The sequence below is a fragment of the Moschus berezovskii genome, chromosome 8 (genome assembly GCF_049115385.1).
Source record: "Moschus berezovskii isolate FMDL1 chromosome 8, NW_MosBer_1.0, whole genome shotgun sequence".
Taxonomy (NCBI): Eukaryota; Metazoa; Chordata; class Mammalia; order Artiodactyla; family Moschidae; genus Moschus; species Moschus berezovskii.
Window position 1 is genome coordinate 92,702,050 of NC_142467.1, and position 13,076 is coordinate 92,715,125.

Here is a 13,076-nt window from a genome sequence, read left to right on the forward strand (position 1 = left end):
CCTGGCGGCCCAGTGGTTAAGACTCTGTGCTTCCACTACAGGGGGCACAAGTTCAATCCCTGGTTGTGAAACTAAGATACCTCATGCAGCCCTGGTGTGGCCAAAAAATTTTTTTTAGAAGTTGGCTATGACATGGAAAAAAAAAAAAGATAAGACCCTAATAAAAATGGTAGCACAGTTTTATGCATGTTAGATGATTAAGAAACCCATGAATAGTACAATAAATTGGGCATTAGAAGTTTGCACAGGAAAGTGGCATCAGATGGGTTGTAGCATGTGAGTTACTGTGAAGTGATGGCAAGCTTCGCCTGAAATCAGACGGAGAATCGGAACCTCAGACGGGGACAGGTCCTCCTCCTAATACACTTGGAGAACTGAGAAAGCTGATGAATGTTGAAGCTGCGTTTGCATATGTGTGTGCATTTTGCTTTCTTATGAGGTTCAGTTCAGCTAGGTGTGGTTTTCTGCCTTCACCTAGTGTTTCTTGGGTTCGAGCTAGCACACAAGCAAACACAAAATTCATGTTTGCTCACAATTGTTCTGTAAACATATCAGTTGTGTGGAAACACACCTGTTTAAAAACAAGCACATTAAGGAATTCCCTAGAGGTCCACCGATTAGGACTCGGTGCTTTCACTGCCGTGATCCCGAGTTCAATCCCTGGGCAGGGAACTAAATTCAGGCAAACCTTGTGACACGGCCAGACAAACAAATAACCAAACAACAGCAAACAAGCACATTAGCAGAACTGTGGTCCTCATCAGGAAGGTAAGGGTGGATGTGAATGTATAATCTTGAATTTTGTATTTTCTGGGGTGGGGAATGTTCATTGTGAGTGTTGGGATTTCTTGGTGGTTTGAGGGTTACCTTTGGGGGTACCTAGGAGAAGATCATCTGTAGGTTCGAGATTAGCACCAGGTTTGAGGACTAAACTGGGTAATCAAGGTTTTAAAATGCTATTATTATTTATAATTTTTATATGAGCCATGCACTGGGGATTCTTCGGGAAGGAATGATTCTGATGGTTAGCTGTGCTTTAAAAAATTATTTCTGGTTGGTATAGCATATCATTTAAACATGACCAGTGGTTTCAGGATATCTGAGATTCGGGACTGGAGAATAATCTTTTTATTTCCCTACATTTTTATTTTTGCATCAGTTTTGAAATTATCCAAGTTTTTAAAAATTAGCCAAGGTTTGGAGGGTTATCCAAGATTTTGAAAATTATCTGGATGTTTGGGGTTTGGGACCAGGGAGTTACTCGTCATATTCTAATCTGTGATCATTAGACTTTCCATTTAAACCAGTTAAACCAGTTTTAGATTTATGGAGTGATGGCAAAGACAGTACAGAGTTTCTGTTATACCCTACGACCAGTTCATTTGATTTCTGTCAATAACCAGGAGTTTGAGGTGTAGGGGTTTTCTGGGGGTGTTGAGGTTGTCTGGGAGTTTTGGATTATCTGCGGTCTAGGATGAAAGGCTTTATTTCAGTTTGGGGGGCTAGGGATCATCTAAAGTTTGTCAGTTCTCTGCAGCCTGAGGAACAGTAGAGGTGTGGAGTGTCTGAATGTGGGATTTTATAGAAAAGGTCTCAGGGCACCCTGCTTCCCCTTCCCGCTGTTTCCATGCCCCTTCTTTCTGGGTGTCACGGTGCACCCCTCCCCCAATAGCTGGAGACACCAGCTGTGGGCTCCGGACCCGTGCCCCTCCCCCGGGGGTCGGCCTCCTCTCCTTGGGGGCTTTATGTCTTTCTCTCCCCCCACCTGCAGGTCCCGAAGGCTGTAACCTGTTTATCTACCACCTCCCCCAGGAGTTTGGAGACACGGAGCTGACGCAGATGTTCCTGCCTTTCGGCAATATCATCTCCTCCAAGGTGTTTATGGATCGGGCCACCAACCAGAGCAAATGTTTTGGTGAGTCCTTTGTTGTGGGTGCCCCTTCCTGCTTGCTGCCCCCTGCACCACAGGCCCTTCGCCCTGGTTGGGGGCGGTGTGGTCAGCCACAAGACAGGTCTGGTCTGAGAGAACCACATTTGGGGGCTTCCCTGAAGGTCCAGTGGTTAGGACTCTGCGCTTTCACTGCTCAGAGCCCGGGTTTATCACTGGTTGGGGAAGTAAGATCCCACAAGCTGTGCAGTGGGGTCAAGGGAAAAAAAGAAAGAATCACATTTATGATCAGAACAAGCACTTATTAAGCACCTACTGTGTACCCAGTACTTAGCATGAGTCATTTCTAAGATTCCCTTGTTCATTTATTCATTCATTCAACAAATAGACACATAGGGGCTTCCCTGGTGGTCCAGTGGTTAAGATTTTGAACTTTCACTATGTGTGTAGGGGGCACAGGTTTGATCCCTGGTGGGGGAACTAGGATTCCACATGCTACAGGGTGCGGCCAATAAATCAATAACACAAGCCCTATATAAGATGAAACAAAAAAAAAACAAATAGACATACAGTGCACTTACTGTGTGCCAGTGCCCAGCACAGTGCCTGGCACAGATAAGTGAAGGAAGCCAACAAAAATCACTGCCCTCTCAGAGCTCATAGCCCTGCCATCCTGCCTGTAGAACCTTCTCTGAGGATAGAAATGTTCTATATCCCCACTGTCTGAGCATACAGTTACATACACCCCATGTAACTGCTGAGCATTTGAAGTGTGGCTAGTGTGGCCAAAGCACTGAATTTTTTATTTTACTTGATTTTAATGAATTTCAATTTCAATAACAACTCATGGCCAGTGGCTGCCAACTGAATTGGAAAGCACAGGTCCAGGGGAGGAGGTGGAAATAAACAGGCAAGAATACTGGAGTGGGGTGCCATTCTCTTCTCCAGGGGATCTTCTTGACCCAGGGATGGAACCCGAGTCTTCTGCATTGCAGGCAGATTGTTTATTGTCTGAGACACCAGGAAAGCCCAGGATATAGGCCAGGGAGTTATAAATGGTATAGAGAAAAATAAAACTGGTAAGAAAATACAGACTCATAAGAGGAGGCAGTGCTTCAGTTGAGTCCTGAATGATGAGGAGCCAATCATAGGAGTGTCTAGGGGAAGAGTGTTCTAGGCAGAGAGAATCACATGTGCAAAGGCCCTGGGGCAGGACAGGGCCTGGTGCGTTGAAGGAACAGTGAGGAGACCCAAGTGTCTGAAGCAAAGTGAGCCAGGAGGAGAGGAAGGCAGGGAGGGGAAGGGCAGGTCGTGAAGGGCCTTGTGGGCCACGGGGAGGACTTCCTTGTCCCCAGACACACAGGATGTTAAGGCTCAGATGTTTAACTTGCCTAAAGTCACAGGCAAGAACCTAAATTAGAAACAGTCTGTTTGACTCCAAAATCTGGACTCTGAACCCCACCCTGTCCTCTGGGAAAGGCTGATTCTTGACTGTTTATTAAGCTCCTGCTGTTTAGTCACTAAGTTGTGTCCAATTCTTTGCAGCCCCATGGGATGTATACCACCAGACTCCTCTGTCCATGGGTTTCCAAGGCAAGAATACTGAAGTGGGTTACCATTCCCTTTTCCAGGGGATCTTCCAGACCCAGGGATCAAACCCAGGTTTCCTGCATTGGCAGGCAGATTCTTTACCACTGAGCCACCTGGGAAGCCCTGCTATATATACTCATTCAGTTCAGTTCAGTTCAGTTCAGTCGCTCAGTCGTGTCCAACTCTTTGTGACCCCATGAATCACAGCATGCCAGGCCTCCCTGTCCATCACCAACTCCCGGAGTTCACTCAAACTCATGTCCATCGAGCTGGTGATGCCATTATCCAACCATAAAAGGGAAGAATTGTCCCCATTTACATGGGGAGGAAGGAGAGGTACAGAATGGTCAAACAACATGCTTGAGGTCACACAGCAAGTTAGGAACAACACCCCCGCCCCCCCCGACCCAGTACCCAGCCCCCCTACTTCCACATCCTGCTTCTCAGTTCAGTTCAGTTGCTCAGTCATGTCCGACTCTTAGCAACGCCATGGACTGCAGCATACCAGGCTTCGCTGTCCATCACCAATTTCCAGAGCTTGCTTAAATTCATGTCCATCAAGTCGGTGATGCCATCCAACCATCTCATCCTCTGTCGTCCCCTTCTCCTGCCTTCAATCTTTCCCAGCCTCAGGGTCTTTTTCAATGAGTCATTTCTCATCAGGTGACCAAAGTATTGGAGTTTCAGCTTCAGCATCAGTCCTTCCAATGAATATTCAGGACAGATTTCCTTTAGGATGAACTGGTTTGATATTCTTGCAGTCCAAGGGGGTCTCAAGAGTCTTCTCCAACAACATAGTTCAAAAGCATCAATTCTTTAGCACTCAGCTTTCTTTATAGTCCAACTCTCACATCCATACATGACTACTGGAAAAACCAAAGCTTTTGACTAGATGGACCTTTGATGGCAAAGTAATGTCTCTGCTTTTTAATATGCTGTCTAGGTTGGTCATAGCTTTTCTTCCAAGGAGCAAGCGTCTTTTAATTTTATGGCTTCAGCCACTATTTGCAGTGAAAAGTCACTTTTTTGGAGCCCCCAAAAAGAAAGTCTCTCATGGTTTCCATTGTTTCCCCATCTATTTGCCATGAAGTGATGGGACCAGATGCCATGATCTTAGTTTTCTGAATGTTGAGTTTTAAGCCAATTTTTTTTCACTCTCCTCTTTCACTTTTATCAAGAAACTCTTTAGTTCTTCTTCGCTTTCTGCCATAAGAATGGTGTCATCTGCGTATCTGAAGTTATTGACATTTCTCCCAGCAATCTTGATTCCAGCTTGTGCTTCATCCAGCCCAGCGTTTCTCATGATGTACTCTGCATAGAAGTTAAATAAGCAGGGTGACAATATACAACCTTGACGTACTCCTTTCCCGATTTGGAACCAGTATGTTGTTTCATGTCCAGTTCTAACTGTTGCTTCTTGACCTGCACACAGATTTCTCAGGAGGCAGGTAAGGTGGTCTGGTATTCCCATTTTTTTAAGGATTTTCCAGTTTGTTGTGATCCACACAGTCAAAGGCTTTGGCGTAGTCAATAAAGCAGAAATAGATATTTTTCTGGAACTTTCTTGCTTTTTCTATGATCCACCAGATGTTGGCAATTTGATCTCTGGTTCCTCTGCCTTTTCTAAATCCAACTTGAAGATCTGGAAGTTCACGGTTCACACTATCGAAGCCTGGCTTGGAGAATTTTGAGCATTACTTTGCCAGCATGTGAGATGAGTGCAATTGTGTGGTATTTGAACATCCTTTGGCATTGCCTTTCTTTGGGATTGGAATGAAAACTGACTTTTCCAGTCCTGTGGTCACTGCTGAATTTTCCAAATTTGTTGGCATATTGAGTGCAGCACTTTCACAGCATCATCATTTAGGATTTGAAAGCTCAACTGGAATTCCATTACCTCCACTAGCTTTGTTCATAGTGATGCTTCCTGAGGCCCACTTGACTCTGCATTCCAGGATGGCTGGCTCTAGGTGGGTGATCACACCATTGTGGTTATCTGAGTCATGAAGATCTTTTTTGTACAGTTCTTCTGTGTATTCTTGCCACCTCTTCTTAATATCTTCTGCTTCTGTTAGGTCCATATCATTTCTGTCCTTTATTGTCCCCATGTTTGCATGAAATGTTCCCTTGGTATCTCTAATTTTCTTGAAGAGATCTCTAGTCTTTCCCATTCAATTGTTTTCCTCTATTTCTTTGCATTGACTAAGGAAGGCTTTCTTATGTCTCCTTGCTATTCTTTGGAACTCTGCATTCAAATGGGTATATCTTGCCTTTAGCTTCTCTTCTTTTCTCAGCTATTTGTAAGGCCTCTTCAGACAACCAATTTGCCTTTTTGCATTTCTTTTTCTTGGGGATGGTCTTGATCACTGCATCCTGTACCAGTGTCATGCACCTCCGTCCATTGTTCTTCAGGCACTCTATCAGATCTAATCCCTTGAATCTATTTGTCACCTCCACTGTATAATTGTAAGGGATTTGATTTAGGTAATACCTGAATGGTCTAATGGTTTTCCCTACTTTCTTCAATTTAAGTCTGAATTTGGCAATAAGGAGTTCGTGATCTGAGCCACAGTCAGCTCCCGGTCTTGTTTTGGCTGACTGTATACAGCTTCTCCATCTTTGGCAACAGAGAATGTAATCAGTCTGATTTCAGTATTGAGCACCTGGTGATGTCCATGTGTAGAGTCTTCTCTTGTGTTGTTGGAAGAGGGTGTTTGCTATGACCAGTGCATTCTCTTATCAAAACTCTTAGCCTTTGCCCAGCTTCATTTTGTATTCCAAGGCCAAATTTGCCTTGCCACATATCTCTTGCCTTCCTACTTTTTCATTCCAGTCCCCTATGATGAAAAGGACATCTTTTTTGGGTGTTAGTTCTAGAAGGTCTTGTAGGTCTTCATAGAACAATTCAACTTCGGCTTCTTCAGCGTTACTGGTTGGGGCATAGACTTGGATTACTGTGTTATTGAATGGTTTGCCTTGGAAACAAACAGAGATCATTCTGTCATTTTTGAGATTTGCATCCAACTACTGCATTTCAGACACTTTTGTTGACTGTAGGGCTACCCCATTTCCTCTAAGGGATTCTTGCCCACAGTAGTAGATATAATGGTCATCTGAGTTAAAGTCACCCATTCCAGTCCATTTTAGTTCACTGATTCCTAAAATGTCAATGTTCACTCCTGCCATCTCCTGTTTGACCACTTCCAGTTTACCTTGATTCATGGACCTAACATTCCAGGTTCCTATGCTGTATTGTTCTTTACAGCATCGAACTTTACTTCCATCACCAGTCACATCCACAACTGGGTGTTGTTTTTGCTTCTGGAAGCATCCTGCTTCTAGGAAGAAGAAAGAAATTTCTGGAAGAAAACCTCCATAACATTCAGCAGTCATGGGGTCACATGCCTTCTCTGAGCCTCAGTTTCCTCGTCTGTATAATGGGAGGTGTGAGTGATATGAAGACACCCCCTACCCTGTTTCCAGATTCCCCTTTGGCTCCCCATGGGCCTCAGCCAGACCCCTCAGCCCTGATCCCACCATCTCTCTGCCTGACCTCTTTGCCTCTCCCACAGATCTCAGGTACCCTGCCCCCAAATGTTCACACATGTGGTTCCCCTCCCCCTGGGGTGGCCCCCAGCCCCTGTAGCCTCTGCAGAGCTCCCCAGGAAGTCTATGAGAACCAACAGGTAAGGGGTAGGAATAGGGCTGGGTGGAGGGAATTATGTGGTGGAAGCTTAAGGTGTGTGTGTCAGGAGGTGGTGCACTGGAGTGTTTCTGATGGTCCAGGTTGGGGGATATCTGGGGCTGGAATGACTGATGGTGGTAAAGAGAGAGACAGACAAAAAGAGAAAAGAGAGGGAGGGAGAGACAGAGAAGAAACACAAAGACACACGACAAGAGAAGAGAGACAAGGACAGATAGACGCAGAGACAGACAGGAAGAGTCAGATGGACAGACAAGACCCCAGATGGATGGAGGGCTTAGAGGAGGCAAAAGGTAGGGATCCGGAGCCCAGAAGGAGGTGGGCCTAGGGTGGGGGAGGGAGACCGCGGCATTCGCTGGACCCCTAGAAGACCCACCTGTCCCCCTCTCCCCCATCAATTGGGAAGCCTCATCAGAGCAAAGCCCAGGTAAGGAGTGAGTGCCCTATCCCCAGAGGCATGCAAGCCCCCAGGGTGTCAGAACCAGATCAGGACTGCTGTGCGTATTCTGGGAAGCCCCTCTACTTCCCCCGGGTCATCTGCTCCTGCGAGCACACACCCCCGCCCCCAGGACCCCACAAGCCGGGCAGCCAGGGCTGCAGCACTGGAGCGAGCCGAGGACGCCCGCGTTGCCCACCATCGTGGGTCCACCCCGGTCTCCGCAGGCTTCGTGAGCTTTGACAACCCGGCCAGCGCGCAGACTGCCATCCAGGCCATGAATGGCTTTCAGATCGGCATGAAGAGGCTCAAAGTGCAGCTGAAGCGGCCCAAAGACCCGGGACACCCCTACTGACCGGGCCCACAGCCACTCAGAGGCTGCGGGCTTGGCCCAGGTGAGCCGCTAGGCGGCCCCGCCCCCGCCCCACCCCACCCTGTCTTGTCTGCACCCTCTCCTCATTCTCCAAACCCTCCCCAGGCTGGGGGGATGCTGCAAGAGGCTTCAAGGAGCCCCCAGGTTTGGTTGACGGGGACAGAGCTGGATAAAGACATCACCCCCCCAGTCCCCTCAACCCCTTTCCCCCACCCCGTGGTCAGGGCTGGAACCGGAGCAGTAAGATGGTGGTGGGAAGGGCAGTTAGGAAATCTTTCCTGGAGAAGGCTTTGAAGGATGAATAGAAGTTCACCTGAGAAGTGGGCATGGTCTGGGGTGAGGCAGGCTGGGGGAGGGGCTTTTGTCCTGTCCTAAGAATCAATTCTCCCAGCTAGGCCCCTTTGGGAGCCCTTCCTTTGGCACAATTCACACCCAGTGGATTGATGAGAGAGTGGAATGTTTGCCCCACCCAAGGGCATGCCAGGGGTGAGGGTGGGTGGGGGAATCCCCTGAACAAAGGAACAAATCCCCTAATGTCTGCACCATCAGAGTGAACGACCCTGTCAACTCATCACTTCTTTGGAGGCATGAACCGTGAGCCTCCGGGGCCAGTGGGGAAACTTATAACTGTGCTCCAGCCTCGACAAGCCTCATCTGTGAAATGGGCTCATGCACGTGGCCTCCCCCAGGGACTGCGGGGTGGATTCACACGGGGCACTCGGTGTTTTCCCAGCTGAGCCCAGGAGCCGCCACCTGGAAAGCTCTTGATAACTTATTTCGATTTTTCTCTGCTAAACCCACCGTTGCCGCGGTCATCACAGAGGCTCCCCACCTTGGGGTCTGGTGTGAAGTAGGTGTTCAGTGAGGGTCTGCTTCCAGACCCTCTGCCAGGCCAGCACCCACAGATTCGAGGGTGTTCAGCACCCACAGATCCGAGGGTTGTGGGTCTTTGTGGGCATGCTCGGAGACTCGCCACCGGAAGCCAACATCTGTGATCCGCGCGCTTTGAACACTGACAGCAAGTCTTTACTAAGCACCTACTGTGCACCAGGCACTGTTTCCAGCGCCACGAGTGAACAGAAATGGGGGCAGGGCGCTGCTTCTTGGAGCCACAGGGAGCAGGGGAGAGGAGACGAAAAGAAACAAATATTTGTGCCCGGTGGTCAGACGAGGACACGGGCTTAACGACCCCTCCAAGTCGTGTGTGTCAACCTCCAAACCCCAAAATGGACTCTTTCTGCAAAGATAAGGGTCCTTGGGGGTCCCAGATCCCAGTCTGGCCGGGACACAGGAGCGGGTGGGAGGTGATTTGTCGGCCTACGTGCCCACACTCCCCCTCTCTTCACGCGGCGCCCTAACGCCCCTCCCTTCTCCGCCAGGTGAGGGGCCTTCCCACCCCAGGAGGGTTTCCCGCTTCCAACTGATCCAGGACTTTTCCGTAAATTACAACAGAGTTTGGACACCAGCCCCCTCCCCTCCTCCCCCTTCTCTCCTGCTCCCCTCCCCAAAATGTGAAACGCTGCCCAAGGCCCCATGGAGTGGGGAAGGGGCTTCCTGGTCTTCGGGGGACTCCTGAGGCGGGGGCCAAGGATTCACTGCCCCCTCCACGGGGATTTCCTCGCTTCTACCCGCTTCCCACACATACAACCTTCATGGCTTCCCCAAACAAAATCGCAACTTTTCCTATATATATATATGCATATATATATAGAGCTATAGACAGTATATATATTTTTTGAGTATAGATCATGGGACCAAACTTTTCCGACTTCTTTCCATCCAAGAGAAGGTGACCCTGGGCCAGTCACCCAGCAGGGAAGCTCAGAAGGGCTGAGGCTGGCGGGGCAGCCCAGTGTCCCCCCACCTCCCGCTGTCATGTCATACCAGGGCGCCGGTCAAGCACTGGGAATCAGCCAACGAACGCGATATACCTCCAGGACTTTTGACCCCCCGCCACCGATAATTCTCATGGGCCTGAGGGCTCAGCCGGCTTCAGTGTCCCTGGTCCTAGCTGCAGCTTCCTGAGCCCCCTCCCCCGCGTCCCAGGGCCCTGCCTTCTCCGGATGTAGGCACAAAAGAGACCCCTTGGCCTCCCCCGACCCTTCCACCCACCCCCAGTCATAGCCTTACTCATGTGGCCAATAGCCCTTAGCTTTCCGTCGGGGGCAGACAGGGCCGGGGGAAGACCCCCACCCCTCGAGCCCCCTCCCAAGGGCAGGCGGCCATCCTCCCTGCCTTTGGATCACCAGCCTGGAATTCACAATGTCATGACCAAGATCGCCGCGTGCACCGGAGGAGCCCAGTGTGCGCTGGCCCAGCACCCCTTCACCGGAGATACCTCTACAAAGAATTTTTTTTTTTTTTTTTTGGTCTTTCTGAGCAGGTACAAAGAAGAAAAGAAATGGGGGGAAAATCAAATGACAATGGATTTTTTTGTTTCCTAGTTGGGGCGGGGAGGGATATCCCGTGGGGCGCCTCTGTATAGCTACTCAAACCGTGAAAACCCCCCCTTGAAGCACAGTCAAGTTCTTTTTTTTTTTTTTTTAATTGGACGTCCGGTGGGGCCTCACGCAAGAGGAGGCACCAGAGAACTTCATAAGCTCAAGAGAAAAAAAATTTTTGAAAAGGAAAAAAAAAAGCATTCCCTTTTGTTTCTACCAAAATGTGTTGATGGACCCAGAAAAAAAAAAAAAAAGCAAAAAAAAAGGAAGAAAAAAAAACATAGCAAAAAAAAAAAAGAAGAAAAAAAATCTTCTGACAAACCTGTTTCGATATTTCAGAGTTTGATAATTGTTCCAAGACCCTCTCTAGTGCGCCTGTGTTCTGTGAGTCTGCGTGTGTGTGTGTGTGTGTGTGTGTGCTCAGGGGTCGTGGGGCTTCGGCTGTGTCCTGCCCCACCCGGCCCCCGCCAGGCCTGCTTGGGACTGCGTGCCGGCGTGCAGTGGTGTGTGTCCTTTGGTCCATGTTTACTGGCTGTAAATACCATTTTTATACTCCACATCAAAGACCGACGTGATTTGTACGATGTACTTTATTTCTGCTACGAGTAATTTCATGAAGTTTCAACTTGCAAAACTGACTTTTGGAGACAAACCGCCACACACACACACACACACACAAAGAGGAAAAAAAAGACTTGGAGGGAACTTTGAGTTGACTTGCTTTGAATCTCAAGGTCCTTGTCACTGTGGCGTGTTTCAGGTGAGAAGCTGCAGTCATCACCTTCATGTCCAAAATGCCTCTCTTTGGTCTGGAGAAACTGAAAGTTTATTTAATAAAAGTTTTACTTGCTAAAGGACTGGGCCCTCCCTCATTTGCTCTCCTCTTGTCGATAAAGACCATGTGCTTCCGGTCAAGTCGGGTGCCTGGGCTAGAGATGAATCTGGATTTAGAGTGAGGGGTGTGTGGGGAGAAGGGTTTGATGTCCCCACGGTTGAATTCTGACAGAATCATCCACCTGCTGAAGAAATGGAGCGTTCTTTCTCAGGAAGAGCAGATGCCTAAGTTTGTTGATTCACACGTTCATTCATTCATTCAACAAATGTCTACTATTTATTGAATGCCAACTGAGTGACTGTGGCTTCCCTGGTGGACACATTCCATCTGTGAATGCAGGGGATGAGGGTTCAACTCCTGGATAGGGAAGATCCCTTGTAGAAGGGAGTAGCAACCCACTCCAGTTTTCTTGCCTGGGAAATTCCATGGTCAGAGGAGCCTGGCGAGCTACAGTCCATGGGGTTGCAAAGGAGTCGACACCACTCAGCGACTAAAACAGCAACAACTGAATGACTGACCCCATGCTGGCCATCAGGGACATAGCAGTGACCAGATGGTTCTGGGCTCTGGCTTCAAGGAGGCAGCCAGGGGTGGAGGCAGGGGAGACACTGTACAATACATATTTTTGTAATTGGGGTAAAATTCACCATTTTCAAGTGTATAATTCAGTGTCATTAAGTATATTCACAATGTTGTGCAACCATCACATCTATCTAATCACAGACGGTAGAGTTCATCACCCCAAAAAGAAGCCCTGTCCCCATGAACACTCACTCCCCAGCCCCTGACAACCAGGACCCCACACTTTGTGGATTTGCCTGTTCTGAACGTTTCCCATCAAGGGAATCACACACTGTGTATCCTCTTTTTCTTCTTAAAAATTTTTTATTGGGGGTATAGTTGATTTACAGTGTTGTTTTAGTTTCACGTGTATAGCAAAATGACCTTGTGTCCTTTTTAAAAAATATATTTATTTATTTGGCTGTGCCAGGTCTTAGTTGGAGCACATGGGATCTTAGCTGCGCCATTTGAACTCTTAATTTCGGCATATGGGATCTAGTTCCCTAACCAAGGGTAGAACCCAGGTCCCCTGCACTGAAAAGCACGGAGCCTGAGCCACTGGACCACCAGATAAATCCCATGGCTTTGTGTCCTTTTGTGTCCGGCTTCTCTCACTGAGCATTGTCGTCATGTTCTCAATGTCTAGCCACATTGTAACGAGTGTCAGTCCTTCTCTTCTTTTTAAATCTGAAAAATCTGAATCATATTCCAGTCTGTGGATGGACCATTCATCCACTGATGGACATTTGGGTCTGCATTTTAGTTACTATGAATTATGCTACTATAATTATTCATGTGTAAGTTTCTGTCTGAACACCTGTCTCAGTTCTCTAAGGTACATACCTAGGGGCAGAATTGCTGGGTCCTCGTCACTCTGTGTTCCCACCAGCAGCTCATGAGTTCCCATGGCTCCACATCCTCACCAATACTTGTTCCACAACAGATTCAAATTGGAATGTGGAGGGAGAAACCCCCCCATTGGAGCTGAGATAGTCAAGGACCCAGAAGTGTCCTGAAGAGGTGAGACCTGAAGGAGGTAAGATCCAAGAGAGGAATTGACTTTGGCTGAAAAAGTACATATAAGACAACCTGCAGACCCTGCCCCACTCCAATGAAGTCCTCAAAGGTCCTTAAAAAATCCTGAGACCTGAGATGCAGAAGAGTGGGCTCCAGGGTAAAAGCCTATAGTGGGGATGTGAGTAGAGGGGGGTGGCCACACCCAAGCTGAGCCTTTCCAGATTCATGGGAG

The 13,076-nt window shown here is 48.2% G+C and overlaps 1 protein-coding gene across 3 annotated transcripts in view; it reads left to right on the top strand.

The window, feature by feature from the left end:
• Positions 1-11,264, top strand: part of CELF5 (CUGBP Elav-like family member 5) — a 51,153-nt gene extending 39,889 nt beyond the window's left edge. For all 3 annotated transcript variants that reach the window (XM_088838872.1, XM_088838873.1, XM_088838874.1), the window contains 2 exons: positions 1,772-1,915; positions 7,845-11,264. In XM_088838872.1, the coding sequence (XP_088694998.1) occupies positions 1,772-1,915; positions 7,845-7,972 (272 nt within the window). In that variant the 3' untranslated portion in view covers positions 7,973-11,264. The remainder of the gene's footprint in view (positions 1-1,771; positions 1,916-7,844) is intronic.
• Positions 11,265-13,076: the final 1,812 nt, after the last annotated feature.